This window comes from Caretta caretta, chromosome 27 (genome assembly GCF_965140235.1).
Source record: "Caretta caretta isolate rCarCar2 chromosome 27, rCarCar1.hap1, whole genome shotgun sequence".
Classification (NCBI taxonomy): Eukaryota; Metazoa; Chordata; order Testudines; family Cheloniidae; genus Caretta; species Caretta caretta.
The window spans coordinates 9,238,829-9,263,441 of record NC_134232.1 but is presented as its reverse complement, the minus strand read 5'-3'; the positions used below and the strand labels follow the sequence as shown (position 1 = coordinate 9,263,441).

Below are 24,613 nucleotides of genomic sequence, written 5' to 3'. Positions count from 1 at the left end.
TTCATTCAGATCAGAGGCCCGGGTCACCTGTAAGAGCTATTGGGAGCCACTTCCAGGTGAGACTGGCCAAGCCACTGGGAAACTTACAGTCGTCCTGATTGTCTTGGAGGAAATGACTCAAACTGAGACTGGCTCAGCACAGCTCCGGATGGCTTGGCTGGAGGGGGGAAGAACTCTGCGGGGACCAGTTCCACACCTTCCTCCTTGGCCAGGGGGCGGCTCCTTCCTGACTTGGCATGGGAGAGCTGCAAGAATCGGCTGTGGGAACACTTAGGACGAACATGCAGTGTAGACCAGGTGGGGTTGCCTCTGCCAACATTTTGATCTTCTTTGATCAACAGAGATCTCTGAGCCGGTGACTGTCCCAGTTGCTGGGTCAGGTGCTCACGCCATTTGTCCCATGAAGTCATTGTCTCCAGCCATGCCAAAAGGCTGCATTGTTGTAAATGCTTCTTGCTAAGACTTCCTGCCTCTGGGATGCAGCCTCCTTCGCGGAGGGACGCCTAGGCCAAGAGGTGACGTCAACGGGGAAGGAGAGCAGGATGTGCCCTGGGGATCTGCTGTGCAGTTAACAGATCCTTCAGCATGGACTAGGGCACAGAATGTCCTGCATCGTGGGATAGGTTTCCTGGAGCCAGCTGGGGTCACAAGGAGGTAGAGGATGCTGTGAACAGCCAGCTCTCTAGCGACCCAGAGCAGGGACTCAGACCTGAAAGCTTCGAGGCCAGGAGCTATTGCAGCCTCGCTTGTGAGCCCATCAGCTTGCAGGACAATGAGTTTATTCCAGGATGCAAATATGATTGTGGTTGGGACTGGATCCCAGGCCAGGTCCCTTTCTAGTTGCAACATAACTTTGACTCCTGGATCAGCTGCTGTGCAGAGTGAAGGCAGTTTTCAGCTTGGCTGACCTTACCCCCTGGGAAGGGTCTGTCTCTGGGCTTCCCCTCTGCCCTTCACAGACACCCCCGCTGACCCCACCCCTCCCAAGCAGAATCCAGGATGCTGCGTGGAATAATAGCATATGTGGCGAGCCTGCTGCGGGCTGGGCCCCAGCCCTGCAGCTCTCAGTGGTCTGGAGCTGATGGATTGACAAGGCTTTCCACGCTCAGCTCTTTGTGTGGCTGGCCAGTCCTGGAACCAGTAACATAACTACCCCTGCAGGTGGGATCCCAGCCTTTGGCTCTAGGCTCCTGCAGCCAGCCTCATTCTCAGCCCCGGAGCTGTGAGTTCCTGGGCCAGGTGCCGCGCAGAAATCACAGCCCAGGGAAGGGGGGAGGGTAAAGGTGGCTTTAAATCACCTGAGTGCCCCCTGGATGCTGAGCTGCTCCAGAGCTGGTCGTAGATTTGGAGGCCGGAAGAGACCATCAGATAGTCTAGTCTGACGTGTATCTCGCAGGATACACCCGCCCCGAGGCTGCTCCAATTTACAATGGTCTTGGCCAGCTCTGCAGCCCAGGGCGCACCAGCCATTCCCCCTCACACCAAGGGCAGCAGTGCAGAGCTGAATATCTGATGCCGGGCCTGCCCTGCACTGGGGAGTTCCCCTAGGAGCCACTCCACCCCCGCTGTGCCCTCTGTCCGCTGTGGAAGCAACACACCGGCTCTCCGGCAGCCAGCAGGGAGCTCCTCTCGCAGCATTTGGGCCTGATCCTGCAGCCTTCCGCTGTACAGGTAGCATCCCTGGATTTGATAGCTTCCGGGGCTCGGGGCTGCAGGATTGGGCCTGTCCCAGCTTGTCACACCAGGCTCATCAGTAATAAGCTGGCAGCTAACTGGGCATGGCTGGGTCTCTGCTTAAAAAAAGCTGGGGCCAAACAGGTGCGGAGAGGCTGGACATCGCAAAGGCTAGTGCCTTCAGTCTGGGCATGGGTCCCTTTTGGCCCCTAGGCTTGGGTGAATGCCCCTTGGCTGCTGTGTAACCATCCCCTTCCTCATCCCTGCCCTGTCACCCGAGCTCCGTGCAACCTCCCCTTCAACCAGAGCTAAGCGGCGGGGGGGCGGGACGGGGAGGGGGGGCATCACCACCTTGCCTAGTACCAGGTGGCATCAGGTGGGAGGGGCAGTTGCACAGCCTCCCGCCAGGTGGGATGGGAGTGGGCCTTATCAACCCATCGCATTCCTGACGTTCCTCCCTGGGCAGGGGAAGGGAGGCGCCAGCTTCGGGTGTATTTTTAAAGGCTCTTTAATATCCTGTGATGTCGGGTCATGGCTCTCCCGCCCCATAAGGCCATGCCCGCGGCCCTCCCCAGTGCACAAACGCCGCTCTGCACGGCAAGCCCTGCGCGCTGCGGCCGAGACCTGTCATGATTTGGGGGGTGACTCGGTTTGGGGAGGGGGGGGGGAGCTGGAGAGGTGTCTCGTCTCGTATAGGGGGCTGAGTGCCCGCTCCCTGAAAAGCAGGGCCGATTGGGCCCCCTGAGTCATTAATCGCTTCTGTAAATCATAGTCTCCGCTAGCGAGCCGGGTGTGAACAGCGTCCTGGGTCTTCTTTTGGTCGGTGTCAAAAGCTGGGAGCCTCATAGGGCAGGCACTTAAATCCCCATCCCCCTGCACTGCCTGGGGCTGCCTCTCTTCTGCCTTCCAGGCTGCTGGAGAATTTCGTCTCAAGAGGAAATGCCTCCCAAAGCGGAGTTAAAATCAGTGTTTATTCCTTTGCGTTCTCAGTTAATATTTAGCGTCCCAGGCCTCTGTGCACCAGCGAGCATCTCTGCTGTATCCCTGGCTGGGAAGGGTGTAGGGAGCAGGAACCGGGGTTTGAGTTTGTGAATTGCATCGTGGTAATGCCTCGAGGCCCCAGCCGGGGGATCAGGACCTTGCGATGCCAGATGCTGGGCACACGCGTAGGGATAAGATGGTCCCTCTGCTGTCTCTCCAGCTCCGCACCATCGACTTGCCATGTCACCTTCAGGCGCCGGGAGGGGGGCGACGGAGAAGGCGGACGCGTGTTAGTCAAACAGCGCGAGGGCTGGAGGGGCTACAGGGCAGCTTGGTGTGCCGGCTGGTGCAACAAGCCCGGCGCCATGCCCCCCCCTCAGCGCTGCAGCTTGCCCTTTGCAGATCCCGCTGCGCTCCCCCTTGTCAAAGATCTCGGCACTCCCGGCTTGTTCTGCAGGACGGGGCCTGCCAGCTCCTCCCGTGCCCCGACACGTCTGGAGTGGGGGCGAGATGAGCTGTTTCCTGGGGGGTGGGCAGAGGGGGGGGGGAGAACAAACTGCCACTAACTAGCTGAGTCGGGCTGTGTGGGCCTGATTCTGCTCTCCCTCGGGTCAGCGTCAAGGGCTGGCTCCAAAGCCCATGGAAGCCAGTGGACAGATTCCCAGGGAGTCCAGCGGGCTTGGGATCGGGTCCCAAATCAGAACAGCTGCAGGGGAAGGCCATGCCATCACCCCAAAGAGAATTGGGCCCGAGACCTTTACGGAAGGGATGGAGCACACCAGAACCTCAGCGCTGAACCCCCGCAGCCTGCGGCCCGTTAGTTTATACCAGGCCAGGGAGGGGCGTTTCTGGGCCCTGGCATAGAGGGATTTGTTTGATCATACAGTGCACAGGAAAGAAATCAAGCGAGCAGGTCAGAGCAGAGGTGGCGGGCTGCATCCTGGCTCTGATGGCTGCGGCTGCTGCTTCCCTTCCTGTCCTGGCTGAGAAATGCCAACCCCCCCCTCAGCTCTGACTCACTTTGGGACTGGGTCCCAGCCCTGGCAGCAGGTGAAAACAAAACCTGCCTCTGGGTGACTCAATAGCTCAGGGTCGTTCCTGTAGGATGCCTTGTTGACACAGCCGCAGCCTAGCTAATCAGCAGCCAGGGCTTCGGTTCCTTCTCTGGAGGGGTAGGAGAGATGAGCCAGGCATCCTGCCGCGCTGCAATCCTGGGGCTCCCCCACCCCACTCCCCGGTGGTACCATCTCAGGGATCTCCCCCCCCCCCCACTGTGCAATCTCAAGGGCCTCCAGCTGATTGTTATGGGTATGGTCAGTGGGGTTGGGGACAGGCCTTGAAGGGCCTCGAAAGGGAAGACAAGCGCGAGAGAGGAGGGATGCACAGAGGCGGTGGAAGAAGACAGGAATCTGTCCCCACTGTGCTGTTTTGGGGGACCCCCGTGTCTCCCCATCTCAGAAGGGGGATCCCCCCCAGCACTCCCTTCTACCTCTCGCCTTCTCTCCCTCTGCCTCCTCCAGGTAACAGCCATCCTCCTCCCCCCAGCCCCGTGTGACACGTCCCAGCCCTGTTTTTCCAGGCAGCTCTGTGCCCAGCTGCCCCAATCTCCAGGTGACTCAGGACTGGATGCCAGGCAGGCTCAGCTCAGTGGAGGGCCCCCAGGCAAGCACGGGGCACGGAGGCTGTCTTCTAGCATAGGGGCCTGAGCACCAGCACGGGGCAGGGAGGTGACAGACAACCAACTCTGCAGGCTAGTGGCTGGCCTAACCAGCCCGACCAGTTCAGCAGCAAGAAGCAGGTGAGAGGCTTTCATTGTCCTCTGGTGCCCGACTCCCGGCATGATCCGGGAGGCTGCGGCTGAAGTATTCCATCACTGGGGTGGCGAGAAACAGGATCCATTTTGAAATCCCCCCACCTCCCTTCCCCCCAGTTCTGTTACTCTCAGGCCCTTTTAATCCACTCTGGCTGCACAAAGGGCCTGGGGCCCCCAAGTCAGCAGGAGGGCTCTGCATTGGCCCTGCTGGAGGCCAGGGGGTGTGTCTTGGGTGCACTGAACTATGGCTGTTCTCTGCAGGGCCCTGACATGCCTTGTGAGCACAAAGTTGGCTGAAAGCCGCCTTCGCCGTCCCCTCCAGCCCTTCCCCAGCAGCTGTGCAGGTAAGAATTGGGCCCCGAATTTCAGCAAGCTCTCGCTTAGCTTACTCCAACTGTCCCAGCCACCGTTGGATCCAGCCCTGGGAATTTCCCAGGGGGAGGGTCTTTCGTTCCTTTCCTTCCCCGACCCGTTCTCTCTCTCTCTCTGCTCTTACATGAGGGATCAAAATCTGCCTCATAGCGGACTCTTGGTGCAACCTTAACTCTGCCGGGAATTATACACCAGCGGAGCTGGGCCCCTTGTCCTTCTGCTCTGCAGCCCGAGGCCTTGCCCACTGAGCTAAAGGAGAGCCTCACGCCACAGGTGTGGCCACAACGTTCACAAGAGTGCACTGGGCACTCCCTAAATGGGGGGTCTGGCAGGTAGCTATTTAATGCTACAGCGACATTGCGGTGCTGGTTTTCATTGCCTCGTCCCCTCGGTGTTTCCCACAGCCCATCCCCGTCTTCCTCGCATCCTGCACCCCCACCCCGAAGGGAAACTAGCTCATCTTTTCCATCGCCAGCCAGTCCCATGCCCTCCTGTCATTCGCAGTAACATCCAGGAACGCTCCATAAACACAGCCCGGAGAGGCTGTTACTGTAAATATCCTTTGCAGATGAGCCCAGGATAAGAAACAGGAGCTGGGAGTGATGCCAGGACAGGGCACTGAGGATGATTCCCAATAGGCGGGGAAGATCTGTCAATTCCCAGCTCCCATGCCAAGGAAGTGAGAGGTATCCGGGAAGCCTGGTTTATCCCGGTGGGACTGCAGCCTGGTTGCTGGCCATTTTGCAGTCCCCCTGGGCTGCTGAAAAACTTTGTACAAAGGTTGATCCACCAGCTATAAAGCGGCCCTTTAATGCTTTGGCCCCGGGGTGATGCATCTCTCTGCCCCGCAGCCAGGGCTTCTCCGGAGCTTTGGGGCAGGTGCGATTCTGCTTCCAGGCTGTCTGGAGAGGATGGGTGGCTGGGGTCTTCGCTAGCACCAGATGGTCCATGGACAAAGGAGGGGGAGGGGAGCTCAAAGGGTACAACCTGATTTCTTTAGCATTCAAGGCCAAGAAGACAATGATGGTCCAAAAGGGCATCCCCGGGGCTGCTGGAGTTGGACGCTTGGGGTGCGAGCACAGGGGTGGGCAAATTTTTGGCCCAAGGGCCACGTCTGGGTATGGAAATTGTATGGTGGGCCATGAATGCTCACAAAATCGGAGGTTGGGGTGCAGGAGGGGGTGCGGGCTCTGGATTGGGGCCAGAAATGAGGAGTTCAGGGTGCGGGAGGGGGCTCCGGGCTGGGACAGGGGTTTGAGGTGCAGGGGGAGGGCTCTGGCTGGGGGTACATGTTCTGGGGTGGGGCTGGGGATAGGAGGTGTGGGGTGCATTAGGGTGCTCCGGGCTGGGACCAAGGGGTTTGGAGGGGGGGAGGGGGATCAGCCCCTGGGGCACGGGAGGAGGTCAGGGTGCAGGCTTCGGGCAGTGCTTACCTCAAGCAACTCCCGGAAGCAGCGGCATGTTCTCTTCCAGCTCCTACATGGAGGCACGGCCAGGTGGCTCTGCGGCTGCCCCGTCTGCAGGCACCGCCCCTGCAGCTCCCATTGGCTGTGGTTCTTGGCCAATGAGAGTTGTGGGGGCAGCAGTTGGGGTGGGGGCAGCGTGCAGAGCCCCCTGGCTGCCCCTACGCATAGGAGCCAGAAGGGGGACATGCTGCCGCTGCTTCCAGGAGACGCACGGAGCCACGGCATGCACGGAGCAGGGCAAGCCCCCGACCCTGCTCCCCGCTGGAGCTTGAGGGCTGGATTAAAACATCTGATGGGCCAGACGCGGCCCACGGGCCATAGTTTGCCCACCCCTGTGCTAGCACCTGCTTCACAGATGGAGTTACAGAACCCTTGTTCTTTTCAGTTCTTTGTCCTACCAGTCCCTGGGCACATTTCTTCCACCAGCCTCTCCCAGGGCAATCTCCTCCTGCAGCTGATTATAACAAAGACCCCCTGTGACTCTTTCTCAGGGTAGCCAGGACTGAGAGTCACCTTGTTATGCCCCGTCTTCACCGTGAGGGAGTCCTACTTGTGCTTAGTTGGGAGACGGCTCCCGGACACCTGTTGCCTGGCAGCCACCCCAGCACTCTCCGCGGGGCTATGCCAGCCCTTACTTTGCCTTGTCGCTTAACAATAGGTGCACCCCAGTCCCCGAGTTCCTCTGATATCCCGCCCCTGTCACTGGCTACTCACAGTCATGCCTCCTGTCTCCAATGGGACAGTAAACACGGGAGCGTGGAAGATTCAGCGATAGATTCAGATAGTGAAAACAAGGATAAGTTTAGTCCCAAAGATTCAAGCTCGAAGGGGGAGTGAGTGAGGCTCTTGGAAACAAAAGGTTCCATATAAAACAAAATCGTAACACGCTTTCTAGCACCTTAAACGGAACGTAGACTAACCTCCCATCTAAAGAAGTTTTATCTCACCCCCAACATCTTCCGCTGTGTTTCAAGCAAAGGTTTTGTTCTCATGAATGAAAACGCACTCCCTATTTACTTCCTCGGTAGAGAAGGAGGGGTGTCTTCTTTGTCTTCTGCCCCCACCGTCTTGTTGTCTCAGCTCAAAAATGGGATAGCCGCCCCCCCCCCCATCGCCACACGGCTTGTTTCTCTGTGTGCTGCTCCTCTGTTGACTTCTCACCTCCTTGTGACCATTTGACGTCGTGTGTAAATGGACCCCCATTGTGTTAACTTGCAATGCTTAATTTACATCCAACAGAGGGGGACAGGTAAATAAATGTCTCCTGTTTGAAAGAAAACCATCTTGTCAATGACTTTTTTTGCAGGCTTTCCAACTATATATACATAACTTCTTACATAGTTTCGGTACATAGACTTCACAATGACATTAATGACCGGTGTGACCTCAGCTTTCATTTAAGACCTGAGATGACATTCTTGGCTGAGCCAGAATGTACGTGCCAGAATCAGGACAGTCCTGTGACACCCTCCCCCCGCCCTCCCGCCCTTGCCAGCTGCCATTAAGGGAGCCTTTGCCACCCCCAAATAGCCGTTGCTTTTGCTCCTGCACCACAAAGCAGATCCCAGCACACGTCCCCATTCCAGCGCCTCCCGGCTGATGTTGGCTGGGGACAGTTTAGCCCTGTTTGGAATCGCTGCCTTTTCCCAACTTGCTCCCCAAGATGTGAGGCTCACCTGAGCCAGAAATTCCAGGGATTGTTTTTTGGGCACTAGACCCAGCCCTCTTATAGGGGTGGCAGATGGGGAGAGGCAGGGCTGGATAGATCAACAGCCCAGACCCTGCATGGCAAATCCTGCAGGGTCTGGGCTGCGTTCACCCAAGGGAAACCAGGACTCTCGTCTCCCTCCCACGCCACTCAGGTCCCCATTGACTACAGGACCAGAATCCCAAGCACCAGCTTCCATGGAGGTCCCCTTGTTCCCTGGCACTTGACACACAGGCCCCCACCTTAATCTCAGCACCCCACCCCATTCAAGACCCAGCCTTGGTGCACGGTGCTCATGCATTTCAGGAAGGGCATCTCTTTCCTGGGGCATGAAGTCATCCAGGAGTTTGCTGGGGGGTGGGGGCGGTGGGCTTTGTGTGCAGGTGGGGGAGGGGGGGAGCCACTGCCAGGCAATTACAGGCCTGCCCTTTCCAAGGGGGATGTGTGGATGGAGTGGTGCCGGCTACATCGTGGGGGAAGTGAGTCACTTTGTTACAGGCCCAGGAATGCTGGGCATCGTCACTTTCCTTTTCTAGGCAGCCGGAGAGGAAACGGATTCGTTGCAGGGTGGGGCACCGAGGTATCTGGCAGGATATTAAATGGGCAGTGTGCCTATTTATATTGGCACGTCGCAGCATACCTGCCGTAGCGTTCAAGCCTGCTTTGATTGGCTATTAAGCCTCCTGCTAGAGCCCTGGAAGGATCCCAAGGCCAAAGGCTTTGAGGCATCTTTACCTGCCTGTGATTTTTTTTGCCGTGTGGGACTCGGGGGGCCACTGCCTTGCTGACACGCTCTGTGGCCATTCCCACAGTGCCTGAACTTGGGAAGGCAGAAAGCTGCTGCCTGCAGGCCAGAGCAGATGCTGCATTGCCCAGCTCCTCATTTACACCAGTTCAGAGTGAGTTCACGGCCAGGTGCTCTTTGCACAGGCTTAGATGACTGAACAAGGCACAGGGTGCTGGGGAATCATCCCAGGGACCTGCTGCCCAGCGGGGCCGAGTCCTAAGTCCAGCTGAATTGCAGGAGCTTGGTACTTCTGAGAATCAGGCCTCACTTCCTTGGGGCTCGATCGCCTTCCCCTTCACACATTTCCTTCCTTCTTTGCTCCATAATTCAAGCAAGGGCAATGCTTTAAATCCACAAAGGTGGGGCCAACCAGCCAGCCCTCCCACACCCAACGGCATGGACAAATATTTGGAAAAGCGGGGAAGAGTTAATAAAGACATAGCCCTAAAGGGCTCTCGCGGCTGTGGCTGGAAATGCAAAGTCTCCAGCCGTCCCCTAATGAGGAGACTCGAAGGGTTGGGCCGGGTGTATGAAACACCATGCGGTGGCTCCAAAGAGAAGGAGGGAAGAGTGAATGAAAGAATGGGGCTTGGAGCCTGCAGCTCCTGTGGTCTGTGCGACCTCTGTCACCAGTGGCTTCAGGCAAGTTATTTAACTTCTGTGCCTCAGTTTTCCCACCTGCAACACAGGACATTGTGAAACGTGACTGGTAGGTGCAAAATGCTTTAAAATCCTTGGATGAAATGGGCTAGAGAGGTTAGCCAAAGCCCTGGTCATCTAGGACGTGACACATGTCGCGGCACAACATTCAGAGCTATAGTGGAAGTAGAACTCAGCTCCGAAAGCATGAGCCCCGAATCACTGGAGCTCAAGGAGAATCTCCATCAACGTCTGTCAATATAGGGCATATGATACACAGTCAAGCAGTTCTGAATCTATCCAGTGGAGGGCAGTGGAAGCATATACACCATAGCCAGTGTTACTGTTATTAGAGATTGGCCTTGATTGCAAAGTTCAGCTCCAAACTTGCCCCGTTTCTGTTTCAGGCCTAGCTTACTATTAAGGACACATCAGCTGTGCCCATGTGGCTCCCTTTTCCTAGCAAAATATTATGATGTATTATTTGTATTAGCATAGTGCCTCGAGCCCTCGTAGTGGACCAGACCCCCTTTGTGCTAGGTTCTGTACAAACCCAATCTTGGGTCCTTCCAGGTCATAGAAAAGCTGCCTTGCAGCAGTGATTTGAGGGAGACGGAGAACGAAGTGGCCAGGCCAAGGTCCAGGAAGGATTCTCATGAGCACCAGACCCTCCTGGGTCCCGTTCCATGTAGCTGCTGCTGTTTTGGTTACAAGAGACAGGTCAGAGGGCGAGGGCAGGAGGAAGTGGGGGGGGGATGACAAACTAAACATGACTTCACCTTTTATCCCTGTCACTGAAACAATATGCATCGACTTGTACAATCAAACTGCACGGTTCAGTGGAGCAAGACTCTCTGCCCATGTGCTCGTCTGGAGCAGAGCAGATGTGATGCAATTGTACCTTGGAGCCGGCTGTTCAAGGATGCTGCATGCAAATATACGAGAGGTAACACAGTCGTGTCTGAATGCCGGAGACTCAAAGAAGCTGCGTTATCGTGGAGGAGATGCCGTCACATCTCAGGGCTAAGGAGGGTACTGTGGTGATGCCCTCACAGTGTGCAGTTACAGTCTCTAGGCAAACACCCAAACACAAATTTTTCCCCGTGTGCTTCCCCTAACCTGGCAAAACTACACGCCGCCCTTTCCTCAAAGCTTGCTGTTAAACACACTCTTGCCCTAAAGCAGCACAGTGAACCATTCAAAAGCCAAGGCATGCTGCCTGTTTACCCTTAACTCTGCCCCTTGTGTGTGGGCAAGTTTCTAACCACGTGACATACTGCTAGATTTCAGCTCCCCTGGTGCTTTGAATGAGCCAGGGGTGTGAATGAGGTAGAACAGCAGGGAGGAAGGCAGATGCCCGCAGTGTGATTGCGGTCTCGCTACCCACCATGTACGAAAGAATCAATTCTGTGGAAATTAAATTCCCTCCTGATGACTTTTCATAAATAGAAACAATTGTTTGCATATCATTCTTTTGGTCAACGCTGGGCCACTCGTGCACCCACAGTGACCATTTGGGAGTCCATGCAACCGAAGAGGTCTGTGCGAGATGGTGAACTCTCTGTCTGTGTCTGTCTTTCCCAAGCTGCAAACTCCCATTTGCCTCCTCCATGTGTAAGTGGGTGGCAAGGGGCTAACAGGAAAGGGTCGCTGGGTTTAAGTGCTCATCCACTGGAATGTAAATGGCTTTAGAAAAAAGCCCCTGCTCAGAGGAACTGGTTGGTCACCTAACAACAAGATCAGCTGGCAAAACCTGCTGAGGCTGACAGAGGAACTGGAAGGCTGTAAAGGGTGGAAGCTGCTGCTTCTCTACCTTGGCCTTTTTTTCAACAGCATACAAGGAGCTGCCCCGAGGAATGGGTGAGATGGAGTGAAAGGCAATGGGTGTAGGGTTTATTTTGATTTGGGTCTGTGCACTTCGTGTGTGAGGAAATAAAGAGCACTTCCAGCATTCTGTGTGCCATGCCGCAGTGTGTTACGTGTTACGCCTACCACGTGCCTTGGGAGAAAGCTGAACTGTGACCCAGAATGCTCATGCCTTTGGGTGGTGGTCAAAGAGGGTGTGTTTAAACTACTTGGGGTTCAGTGTTGGTCCTGGGGGCTGAGGCAGATGGGCTGAGGAGGGGCTCCATTCACTACACACCCTCCCACCTGGATACTGGAGGAGGCTGGGGTCCTGTGGAAATAATTGTATGCGATCATTCAATTAAAGACTGTAGTATAATGCATACACACCAGGGGGTGCAGTTAAGGTTATGTGAGCAACTTTAGCCTTGGTGTTTCCTGGCTTTGTTGAGCAATTAACTTTGCATGCTTAATGGTCTCCCGAAATCCGTTGACAGAGGAGCTACTTTTGTATGCAATTTTGCATTAATTTGCCTTACTTAATATTTATTAATCAGCGTTCAATGCAGCGCTGTACATGTATAGGGTATATTACAAAACAAGCTGCATGGCTTGGCAGGCTGCTCACGGGACTCAGGGGTCTGATTTTCAAAGATCTCAGCTGCAGGCAGCTGCCCAGGGAGATTTTCAAAACTGCCGAACCTGTAGAGTAAGTTGGGAATTGTTTGATGAAATGACAGGTTTCAGAGAAGCAGCCGTGAAGCATCCGATGAAGTGGGCTGTAGCTCACGAAAGCTTATGCTCAAATCAATTTGTTAGTCTCTAAGGTGCCACAAGTCCTCCTTTTCTGTTTGGAGAAATGTTTTCCATCCAGAACCACTGATTCATGAGAACTGAGACTTTTTGCGGGAAAGCATTGGTTTTGACACATTTCTCAACTCGAAAAAAAAGAAAAAAAAAGGAAAAGTGAAAGGAAAAAACCAACAGAACGGCCCGTGGCTACATTTTCTGAATGAAACGTTTTGGTTTTCTGGTTTTAAATGTTTTTTTACTTAGACATGTCAGCGAATTTTAGTACAATATTTAAAAGGGGGTCAAAATCAAAATGAAATGTGTGGCAATTATCTAAATGAAACATTGATTGACACAAACCAATCCTCCCCCCCTACCCTGCCAAGATTTTTGCAAATGGTTTTGAGATTTTTGACTTTTCATCTTGAGTTGGGATGGGAAACGTTTTCTGAAATCTTAAACTTTTCCCAGGACTGGAAAACTGCTTCCCACCCAGCTCAGCAGGGTGGGAGATGAACTTGGGGGACTTTCCCTGATAGGCTGCCAGTTTGAATTCAGGTCAGTACGGATGGAACGTTATTAACAGAAGAGCAGCCATATTGGGTCCGACCAAAGGTCCATCCGGCCCAGTGTCCTGTCTTCCGACAGTGGCCAATGCCAGGTGCCCCGGAGGGAATGAACAGAACAGGGAACCATCAAGTGATCCATCCCCTGTCGCTCATTCCCAGCTTATGGCAAACACAGGCTAGGGACACCATCCCTCCCACCCTGGCTAATAGCCATTGATGGATCTATCCTCCAGGAACTTATCTAGTTCTTTTTTTTAAACTTTTTTTGCCATCTGAGGGCTGTTCCATGGTGTAGGGGAGAGGGACTGGGTGGGTTTCAGTTCAATCTTCAGCACAGCAGCTTTCTTCTCACAAACACCAGTACATCTGGCTTCGATTAGCCCACCCCACAGAGGCCTGCACTAGGCCGAGGGCTGAATGGGACCAAACCTCCCTTCCTGCCCCCCAGGGGCTAGCCTGTTAAGCCAGGCTTGGGTGCATGTTGTTGGAAATTGCGTGCAGATCGCTTGGTCTCTGAGCCCTATTTATTCTCGGTGTCTCCGGGGCTGTGAACCTGACCCCAAGGCCGCCAGGCCAAGATAAAATGTCCGGGGTTCCAATAATTCTGCGTCCTCCGGCTTTCGCCACAAAACCCAGGCACAGCAGAGTTGGACTAACCGCAGGGGGCGACTTCCTTTTCCCTGGCGGGGCGAGGGGGCTGGGGGCTTTACTCCGGGGCGGGGGGGGGGGGCAAGGCATCCCTCCAGGTGGTGGGATGGAGCAGGAGGCGCTTGCAATGGCCACCCAGGGCTGAAAGCTTGTGTCCAAACGCCTGTATCCGCCTGCAAAACGCCCTGAGCATGGGGGGGAGGGGGGACACACACCAGCCCCCCCCCCACCCCTCCGGCCCTCCCCTCCCACCTAGGAACCAGCGCCCCTCCCCCGCGGCACGGCTCCTTTAAGAATTAAACTCTTGGGCCGCCGCGATCGTGTGTTCCCCGGAAGAAAAGGGCCGCGCAAGGTGGGGACGGAGGAGGTGGCTCGCTCGGCCCCCGCCCCCGCCGGCTGGAGCCCGGGGACGCGCTCAGCGCCCAGCGCAGGGGCGACCGGAGGCTGCTGCTGCGGACCTCGCCCCGGGGGGGACCGGCCGGGAAAAGCCGGGGACGAGCCCGCCATGGCTCCGGGGGACCTGCAGCTTTGCCGCCGCAGCAGGGCTGGCCCCGGGCCCCGCCAGCAGCCGCCGCCCTGGGGGCGCCGGCTGGTGCGGCTCTGCCTGGTCTGGGGGGCTCTCTGCAGCCCGGGCGGCTCCGCCTTCAACCTGGACACCAAATTCTTGGTCCTGAAGCGGGGGGCGACCGAAGGCAGCTTCTTTGGCTTCTCGGTGGCGCTGCACCACCAGACGGACGGGCTGGACAGATACCTGTGAGTACCCAGCCGGCAAGCCTGCCCCCGATCCTAGCTCATGGGGATCCCCCCCCCCAGCTTAGGGGAAAGGCGTTGGTGGGATCAGCTCCCCCCCCCGGGTCATTCGCAGCCGGGGATCGTTGCTGGGGGGTCGCATTCGAGCAGCTGCTGTGGTGGGTGCAGCCCCCCTTCAGCCTGCTTTGCTTGCCCGCCCTGGCTTTGCTTGGGAGGAGAGGGCGGGGGGTGGGCTGTGAACTTGAAGTCTCGGCTGAAAGGCGATCCGCAGCGTTTTGGGGGGTGGAGGGGAGAGGGGGTGCCAACTTTGTAACTGCACGACTTTATTATTATTTATTTATTTGCCATTTGCACACACACACCCCCCACGCCTCCTCCAGCCTGTGGGTGCATGGGGCTGCCCTAGGGCCCAATCTTGCAAAGCAGGGGGGGGCTAACTTGACTCACTCCTCATTGAAATCCCTGGGTCACCATGAATAAAGTTTACACACCTGGGTAAGGTTTGCAGGATCAGCCTTAGCGAGCTGGCTGCAGGGGCATCCCTGGAGGCCAGCTGCCGATGCAGACCGGACCCTGTTCCTGTGTGACACAGTCAGCTTGGCCCTCCAGAAAGCTTTTCCCAGGGGTAAGGCAATGAACAGGAGCTGAAGTCCAACCTGCACCCTCCTAGCCCGAGAGGGTGAATAAGAGCTCTCCGGCTAATCTTGACACGTTCCCATTTTAACCCAGGCTGCCATGGGAGCAGCCCTGGGCCTTTACCGTGTTCGTCCCGGATCTCTCGGCAGAGGGAGGGTGGATAGAGCTTTTTAATGGTTTCCTCTGTGGTCCTTGCCCTGGAGTGTAACTGCAGCGCCATGAACCCTGAAAAATCCCTCCAGCGTCTCTGGAGATGGATGAATGGGTGAGAGGCTGGTGGCGAGGGGAGGAAATTTTCCCAGGGACCTGTTGAACATTCCTGTGATGCTTTACTAAACCCTTGCAAAAGAGCCTTTCAGTCAGTGGATTCTCTCTTGATTAACTAGCTCCCCCCTTACCCTGGACCCCCAGCTATTTCGGAGAGCTCTATTTCGTGCTCTCAAAGGCCTGACTCCCTTATCCCTGTGTAAATCAGGACTGGCTGATTAGAGTCTGTGAGTCGGGGTCGTGGGAGAATCTAGCTGTAGTATTTTTGTACAGTCGTGGCCGCTTGATTGCCCTGCACCCATGGGTGCTGGAACTGCTGTCACACTCCCGGCTTGAAGTGGTTTCTGTTATATACAGGGTTTACAGTTTGGTTCAATGGCTCTCAGCACAAACTGTTCCAGCACCCCTGCCTGCACCTTGGGAGGGGGGGTCACCTTCCTCTTCAGCGTGTGGGTGACGCTCGCTCGCCAGGATTTCTGGGTGTATCTCACTTCATCAATTCCCTGCCGTTATGGGGGCCTCTGGCGCTGGTGCCCCTCTCTCCTTCCTAATCTCTGCCTGTCGTACATAACAGTCTAGGCTCCTGTATCATAGAATATCAGGGTTGGAAGGGACCTCAGGAGGTCATCTAGTCCAACCCCCTGCTCAAAGCAGGACCAATTCCCAATTAAATCATCCAACCGATTTTTGCCCCATATACCTAAATGGCCTCCTCAAGGGTTGAGCTCACAACCCTGGGTTTAGCAGGCCAATGCTCAAATCACTGAGCTATCCCTTGGACTATCTTCAGTGGTTGGGTTTGGGGCGTGGATGCCAGGTGGTGGTGGCCTGTGGCAGACAGGAGGTCAGGCTAGATGACCCAGTCGGGTCCCCTCCACCCTTGAACTCTCCTGGTGGCCTTATGCTGTCATCGACACCAGTGCAAAATGCTCCCCTGATTCCGTAACGTGGCAGGGTCTTTTTGCGCCGGTGTAGATGTCGGCAGGAGGTGCGGGGCAGCGAGGAGTCAGGTTCCCCTGGCTTTTGAAGTTGGGAGCCAGCTGAAGGGTCTGTTTCCATTGCACCAAGCGGGGATTGGGTGCCCTGCGGAGAGCTCTCACTGCAGCAGCTGCATGGGCTGCAGGCATCCGCTGTGCATTCCAAAGATTCATTGGAAATGCTCTTGATGAAGTGTGGGATTTTTATTTTTTTTTTAAAGGGGGAGTGAAATGGTTTTTTTTCTCTCTCTCAAGAACAGCTGCTGGGGAGGAGGAGTGCACGGGTTGCGGGCTCCGTGCTGGGAAATGTTGGCTCACAAAGTGTGTTGGGGAAGCCTGGTGATTGCTGGGATCTACCCCGCTTGGGAGGGGTTGTTAGAGAGGAAGGCTGTCCCGGTGGTTGGGGCCCTAGCCTATGACTTGGGAGAGGTGGATTCAATTCCCTGCTCCGCCACAGACTTGCCTAGGTGGCACTGGGTGAGTCGCTGAGGTCTAGCTCCACAAAGGTATTTAGTCACCTCGCTCTGTTGTGGATCTGGGCCTTCGCCGCTCAGGACACTGATCCCTGCCCTGCCTCACCAGGGTGCTGGGAGAAGAAATCCATTAAGGACTGCGAGGGGGTGGGGGCAGGGGAGTACTGAGAAACAGCTAAAAGCCCAGAGGGATCGAGAGCGGAGCTAAAATCCAGACTCTTGCGAGGTTCTTCTCTGCCTCTATCCCTCTAGGAGTCCATATGCTGCCCATGATTCCATCACCCCAAATCCTCAGCCACACCCAAACCTTGGTGACTCGGGCCTTTTTGCGGATAAAGTGATGCACCGAAGCCAGATTCCAAAGCAGCCCCCTTTACGTGGCTCACCCAGGGTGAGGATTTGGAAGGTGGACACCGGAGCCTTCTCCACGTTCTGCTCCCGGAAGGTCCCATGGGAGTGGGCACTGAGGGCTCTGGAAGGACAGAGGTGTTGTAACTGGGGCTCTCCAGAGAAAGGCAGCAAGGAAAAGTCCGAAGGGCAACAGCTGCTTTTGCAACCCTGACCCTGGGGCTGAGCTTTTCTGTCTCACCTGTGTTAGCTTTGGGATAACAAGACTGAGCAGACTGCAGGCTAGAGGACGTGCTTGGGATGCAGAAGGGGCGGGCCAGTGGTGGCTGTTTGCACCCCATCTGCTGCATTGCACACTTAGCGAGGGATTTGTGAGTGCAGGCTGCTTTCCTGTGACGCGTCTGGTGTCAACCACGCTCCACTGGCCTAGCTGCGTTGGTCGTCTGACACGAACGCACTTCCCCCTTTACGTGAAGAAGCAAACGGGCCACCTGGGTCCTCTTCCCTAATGCTTGGATACAGACAGACCCTGTGGGTCTCTCTGGCTCCCAGCCTGCACTGCCCAATGGCACCACAGAGGGTCTCTTGAAATCCTGGCTTGGATTCAGTGGGCATGGAAGGGACAGCTGGTTCTGCAGCTGGTGGGGCTGGGCTGCCAGGAGAGCAAGGTGGGAGAGAGCGCACTGGCTATCTGAATCATTAAGGAGCTGGATTTCCAAGTCATGTGCTCAGCAGGAACATACAATCACCAGGCCAGATCAGACCAGTGGTCCACCTAGTCCAATTATCTGTCTCTGACCATGGTTAGCACCTGCTGCTGCTTCAGAGGATGAAACAGTATAATGGATAATTATGGAACAACCTGTCCATAAGGGAAGTTTCTTCCTGACCCCTGTCAGTTTGCAGCCAGCTTATGCCTTGAAGCGTGAGTATTATGGCTCTGATCCAGCAAAACACTTAAACATATGTATGCTTCTTAGCTCAACTCATGTCAATGAGACAACTCGCGTTACTTAACGTTTCACCTGTGTTTTAAGTGGTTTGCTGGATTGGGGCCTGTACTAAGATGTGCTTTCATCCACTTGCATTTCATCTCTTGAATTTCATCTGCTGTCCTCTCTTCCTTTTGTTGGGGAAGAGGGAAAGGAGAACTGACAGGCATTTTCTGCAGCAGGCATTATTTTTGACGCTGCTGCCATGTCTCTTCTATTCCCACATTAAATAGCTCTCGGGGAAACTTTTCCAAAGCGCCCAAGTAACTTGGGAACTAATTTTAAAAGGGACATTGGTGTTTAGAACCCTGATGTTTCACTGACCCTGTGAGTGCAGCGGTAAGCTCACTTTTGAAAGGGACTTTCATAGATTCCAAGGCCAGGATGGACCAGTGTGATCATCGGCTGACCACCTGTAGAGCACAGGCCGGAGAACTTTCCCAAAATCATTCCTACAGCAGATCTTTGAGGAAAAACATCCAATCTGGATTTAAAAATGGTCAGTGATGGAGAATCTACCATGGCTGACCCTGGGTAAGTTGTTCCAGTGGCTAATTGCTCTCACTTAATTATGCCTTATTTCCAGTCTGAATTTGTCTAGCTTCAGCTTCCAGTCACTGGTGTGTTGTACCTTTCTCTGCTGGAGTGCAGAGCCCGTTGTTAAATGTTTGTTCCCCAAGGGCCCAAGTCACTTCAGGCACTCTGGAAAATGTTACTTTTCACCTTTTCAGTCTCTTCTTTGACCAGTTCAGCTGCCTATCGCTGGACCGCTTTGGTTTCTGAGTCGCCTTGTGGTTAAAGCACTGGGCTGGCATCCAGGACTCCTCGGTTCTCTTTCTAACCGTGCTACCGAGCTGCTGGGTGACCCTAGGTAACTCACCTCGGCCTGTGTTTGCAAGCGTGTTCACCAAGTCTGGTTGTGTCCACTTCTGGGCGCCCGCTCTGAGACATTTAAGAGCTGGATTTTCAGAGGTGCTGGGCACCCCCAGTTGCAGCTGAAGTCAACGGGAGCTCCAGGAGCTGAGCCGCTCTGGAGATCAGGCCTTAAGCATCCCAAGCTGGGCGCCCAGAGGTAAGAGGCTACTTCAGCAAATCAGGCCCTTGTTTCCCCTGCCCAGAGTGGGGGGTGTCTCACTGACCCTGAGCGTGCCTCAAGCCCTGCCTTGAAAGACTAGATTGGGCAGCAGCAAGGGTAGGTCCTTCCCTGTACCCAGCTGCATAGGATACAGGGGGGTTGCTCCTGTGAGCGCTAGGCCAGTAATGTGTGGGGAAGGGCCTGTCTCTCAGGGAATGCGTATCTGGACAGCAGGGCCTAAAGATGCTCTCTTGGCATTCCTGGTGCTCAAGGCAATGACAGCCTATGCAGGGGAGAGACTCCCTATCCATGGCGGATGCCTGGCTGGTATCCGGAGGGTGCATTGGCTCTGTTACCACAAAGCTGTGAGAAATTACGCCTGTGGATTGGGGCGGGGGGAAGGAAATCCAGGAATTGCCCAACTGATCCATCCCAGCCTGTCTCCAACACTGGAGGCTACAAAGGAAGGTGCACCAAAGAAACCACAAACCCTAGCATGCCTGGCCTGTACAATGCATCGGGGGGAGGGGGCGCCGGGGGGATTCCTGCCTGACTCCATGCCCTGAAGCATGAGGATTGACACCCAATTTAATAGTAGCTGTGGAGTTCTCTGGTCCAGTCCAATAGCTAAGCTCTTAGACATTAGCTCCTTCTGGCAAGACGATGTAACCCAGTGGGTAAGACAGTGGGGTGGAGGAGACCTGGCTCTGCTGAGAGACACTGGACAACTCATTTGTCCTCTCTGTGCCTATGCTCTCCCCCCTCTTGCCTTGACCATGAGGTGTCTCAGAACGGATGCCCAGAAGTGGAAGCCACCAGCCTGTGAGCTCTTCAGGGCCATCTCTTTCTCTGGCTCTGTATGGCACCTGGCAAGCTGGGGCCCCGCTCTCTGCTGGATACTGTAATGTAAATAATAAAAGTGGGCATGAGGACGCAGTGTCTGGTCGTCTCAGATGTTCGTTTTTTGTATCTGGAGTAGCAGCAATTGTTTAACTTCTCTGGTATCCCCCCTCCCCCAAAGAGGATTTTGCTAATTCAGGAAATTCTTTTACAAGCCTTTTGCAAATAGCCAGAATTCATGCTGCTGTCAGTCATTAGCTGCCACTTCTCACTCTCCCTCTGCCCCTTCCCACCTCTTCTTGGGCTGGAGCCCTTCCTAAAATCACTAGGTGCTTAAAAACCTGCCCATCGCCTGCCTTCCAGCCATCTCCTGGCTCTTTCCAGTAATTACAAAGCCTATAAACTGATTCACTCTCTTTATCGTTGCTCTGGGATAGTGACAAGGGATGGCGAGCTTCCAGGAAGATGCTTTCCCTTTTAGAGGAGCGTGGATCCGTTCGTTTCTTTAACGGGATCGATGGTAAAAAGCCCCAAATAAAGCCCTGCAATACAGGGACGGGTCTGCCACAGCTTTCAGGGAGGAGGAAGAGAGTGCGGGTTGGGGATGAGGGGGTTGGTCTGGATTTACTGTCTGGACAGCAGGTAAGAGAGGAAAAAGAATTGAGAAGCTAAAATGCCAAACTCTATAGGTAAAGCAGCCCTGGACTGCTCAGGGTGCTGTGATAACAGGGACCAGAAGGGTGATAGCTACAGAGTCCTAATGCACGAGGATGGTGAGACTAAGGCCTGGTCTACGCTAGAAGATTAGGTGGTCATAACTACAATGCTCACGAGGGGGAACAATCCACAGCCCTGAACGGTGTAGACATCGCTTGGTTAGAACATAGGAATGGCCATAGTGGGTCAGACAGCCCAGCCCAGTGTCCTGTCTTCCGACAGTGGCCAATGCCAGGTGCCCCAGAGGGAATGAACAGACCAGGTCATCATCAAGTGATCCATCCCCTGTTATCCACTCCCAGCTTCTGGCAAATAGAGGCTAGGGACACTCAGAGTATGGGGTTGCATCCCTGCCCATCCTGGCTAATAGCCCTTGACGGACCTATCCTCCAGGAACTTATCTACGTTGATGGAAGTGGGCCGCTGTAGTGTTTTAAGTGTAGACCAGCCCTTAGAAAGTGACAGGAGGGCAGACGCGAAGCGGCGAAAACGAACCAGGGTGCGGGGTGAATCACGCAAGATTCTGGGTGGGTTCCATGAAGCACCATTCATCTGAGCAGTTGGGCTGGGGACCATGGGGGAGCGGCCGGGATGGATCAGGAAGGACAGAGACTGCTTGTAAATCTGCACCGGTTCCAAACGTAAGAGAAACGTGTGTGCACGCATGAAGTTTTGCGTTGGCTTGACAGCCCCATGGGGCAGGGACCCCGTGTGTATTTGCTCAGCAAGGTCCCGATCCTGACGGGGTGCTGGGCCCAAGTTAAGACCTCTGGATCTGATCCCAGGCCAACGCTGGGGGAAGCCTATATCCAAACTGATTTAGGGCCTGTCTCATTGCCCTGTGCGGTCAGGTCTGTTGCATCCTGGGAGCTGAAGGGGAGCTGAGCGCTGTTTGATGGGCAGGCACTAAAGATAAAGGAGGCTCGGAGTGGGGCCGCTTCCCATTCCTGTTCTGCCTCCTTGGCAAAGGGGAGCTGTTGAGACATGTCACATAGGTCTGTCATCACCTGGACCCGGGGTTGCAGGGGGCAGAGTCCAGAGTAGCTGGAGGCCTCTTCAAACGGGGACTGAAAATTGCCCAGACGGCTGCTAGAGCAGGGCCATCGGGGCCTACTGCATGGGGATGGCAGGGATTCTTGGGGGGCCCCCCTGCCCCATTGTGCACTCAGCCCCATGGCTTCCTGCCGGCGGGAGCTGAGGCTGTGCGCGGTGCTTCCCTGCACCGGGTGTCTGCCAAGGACACCAGGGGTTGCTTTGCTCTGGCTTGTGCTTGGAGGGTGAAAGCTGCACAGTGCAGGGATTGTGTCATGTGCACGGTCTCCACTTCCTCTTTCCTCCGGGCCCGGGCTCTTGCCAGGTGGGCAGATGCTGGGCTAGCAGCCCAGAGGAGCTGGAGATGATAAGGAGAGAGAGAGCAAGACAAGTTAAAGCACAGATCAGGGTGTCCAGGCCAAATCCCGGCTGGTTCACTTGCCGCCACCCTCCCCAGTCATTCTGAGTGAATATAGCACCGGCCCAAAATGTAGTGCAGCATAGCTGCATGCTGGCGAAAGAAGCTGCCACGTCCCACCCCAGAGGTGGCTGCATCTTGGTGGCGGGATTGCTGTTTGTAAAGTGCATCGGGGTGAAAGGTGCCCTGGGGGGGTTGGATCTTAGCATTAGCAGGGAGCGCTTGGTCCCTTGGGTGGAGGCGGCTGGCTCTGCTGAGAGCCCAGGGCATGACAACCGCCTGGCCGAGGAGAGCCGTGCCTTGCGTCCAGCCCATTGTCCTTCTGCAGGAGCTAGGCCGGTACAGCCGGCACGATCCACGCCCCTTTGGCTGCTCCAGCGCCCACGTGCTCCTGGCTTGTCTGGCGCTCCCGACGCTGCCAGGTATTTGGGATTTTTTTATAGCCGGGAGCTAGGGGGAATGTCAGCGGTCGAAGCGTGTGCTGGCCTGCCAGGCGAGCAGGGGCAGCGCCCAGCCTGTGCCTTGAGCAAGAGATGGGAGAGAATTCCAGGGGCTGGGGCCAGATGGGAGCCTCTCTGCCTGCATCCGCTCCCCACCTTGCTCCCCTCCCCCAGCCAGGGCCTGTGGGGGAGTCACCACCGGTCCCTGCCGTACCAGTCAACACTGGATCCAGGGCAGCGGGGGGGGGTGGGGGCGACCTCTCGCATTCCTGCCTGCTCCCTTCCCCGCCCCCCGCTTCCAGTATGCTGCAGCCGTGCCTGCTTCAGGGTGTGGGCAACCCCCCTTCTCCCCTGGCCAGTGAATCCTTCTGCAGCCTCCCCGAATGGGCGCCTTCCTCCAGGAGGATTATCCCCTGCCTGAGGGATCTGTGTTTACCCTGACAAAGCCACCAGCTTTGTCTGCCCTGATGTCCCTCGGTGCCGGAGGGATTCCGAGCTGCGTCACCCGCCCTGGGAAAGCAGCTCATGCAGGAATCCTGCCCACTTTAGGTGGTCTTTTAATTCCTGGGGAGCAGGGATCCAGAACGGTGGGGGTGACCCTAACTGAAACAAACTTTCGTCCCCCTCCCCGCCCCAAGTATCGGAGGCTTTTTGGAATGATTTGGATATGGGTCCAAACTCTTCAATTGGTCCCGCACCTCCAGAGCCAGGAATAGAACCCAGGCGTCCTGGCTTCTGTCCCCACTGCTCTAGCCACTAGACCCCACTCCCCTCCCACAGCCAGGAACAGAGCCCAGCTCTCCTGGCTCATAGTCTTCTGCTTGGAAGAAATCAAACGAAACCCCTAACTCTGAACTTGGGGTCCAGAGGTTGAAGGGGGCTCTCCCCTACATCAGGGCTTGTCATCTGCTTACATTTCCCTGCCGTCCACTTCCTCTGCACCCCCACTCTGCAGCTGAGGCTTCCGCATTCCTGGAAGGAGACCTACAAACGTCTGGGGTTGGGGCAGGTGGGAGGACAAAGCTTTAACCACCTGTCCTAAGGAAAGGCGGCTGCATTTTTCCCAGAACGGCCTCACCGGGACCAGAGGGGAAGAGCATCTCCAGGCCTCCCTTGGCAGGGGGAAGCCTGAGGCTAGAAGCGGTGCTGAAAGGGGAAGTGGGGGCGAACTGCCCACATCCACCCTCAGAGTGCTCTGTGGAGGTTGCTAGTTTGGCTGAGCAAACCTCCCCTTCCTCCCAGCGCTGGTGAGCGTCGATGTGCCGTACGGGGCTCAGCCCCTTGTCCGGCGTCTGGGCTGCAGTTCTGCGGCAGCAGGTGGCCTAGCAGGCAGGGAAGCCGGCCTCGGAGCAGCAAGGGGATAGTTCTCTCTCCTGAAGGCCGTGCGGCAGTGGCAAGGATCAGGTGGTTGCTCCCGCTGCCGGCGTCCCGGCGGGCCAGGGGATGTGTTTATAATGGGGAGAAGAGTGAATGATAGCCCTGCAGCGGGGTGGAATGCGTTCGCTCCACGCCGGGATTCACGCAGCTTTAGTGCTAGATTCCCTGCCCCCCCCCCCAACCCTCTCTCTGCCGAGCCAGGACCACCCACTTCGGGGTACGAGGGGAAGTCAGTCCCTGCCTTTGCGCAACCTGGAGATTCCTCCTCACTAGCCGCCCCCCCCCCACCCCTTCTGCAGGAGAAGAATTTGTTCTCTGTGACCTTTTGAGGCTTATGTGGGAGCCTCCGTCCTCGGCCAGGCCCCCGCTGTGTTAGGCGCTGTACAAAAAGCCAGCCCCTGCCCCAAGGATCCAGCGCCAGAGATGGCTGAAACCAGATCAAGGAGCACAAGGAAACAATGAGTCAGTAGTGGTCCCAGATCACCCTGCTGCCTAGGTTACCTTTGCCTTGCTTCACGGATGGACACCCCCAGCTCCACCCTGGCCCCCTGCTCCTGGGGCTGGGAGGCAATCCACGTGCATTCAGTTTTGTCTTCCTCTGCGGGAAGATGAAAAGGCTCTTCTGAAGTAGGGGGACCAGACAGCAAGTGTGAAAAATCAGGGGGGTGGGGAGTAATAGGCACCCATATAAGACAAAGCCCCAAATATCGGGGCTGTCCCTATACAATTGGGACCTCTGGTCACCCTATTCTGCAATATTCTAGGGCCTCCATCAAACCATCCAGTTTTCACGTATTTATCCCCCAGCCCACTTTGTGGGGCAGGGCAAAGCTGGTATCATCCCCCCCATGTCACAGATGGGAGCTGAGGACAGAGAGACTGAGTAACTTGCCCAAGGTCAAACTGGGTGGCTGTGGCAGAGCCGGGAATTGACGCCAGACCTCCTGAGTCCCAGGCTAGTGCTCTAACCACTGGAC

The 24,613-nt window shown here is 55.8% G+C and overlaps 1 protein-coding gene across 2 annotated transcripts in view; it reads left to right on the top strand.

Moving 5' to 3' along the window:
• The first annotated feature begins 13,611 nt into the window (after nucleotides 1-13,611).
• The window catches only part of ITGA3 (integrin subunit alpha 3), a 44,531-nt gene continuing 33,529 nt past the window's right edge, over nucleotides 13,612-24,613 (top strand). Inside the window, exon 1 of one of the 2 annotated variants that reach the window (XM_048829721.2) lies at nucleotides 13,612-14,047. In XM_048829721.2, the coding sequence (XP_048685678.2) occupies nucleotides 13,800-14,047 (248 nt within the window). In that variant the 5' untranslated portion in view covers nucleotides 13,612-13,799. The remainder of the gene's footprint in view (nucleotides 14,048-24,613) is intronic. The other variant, XM_048829722.2, reaches the window with a different exon arrangement.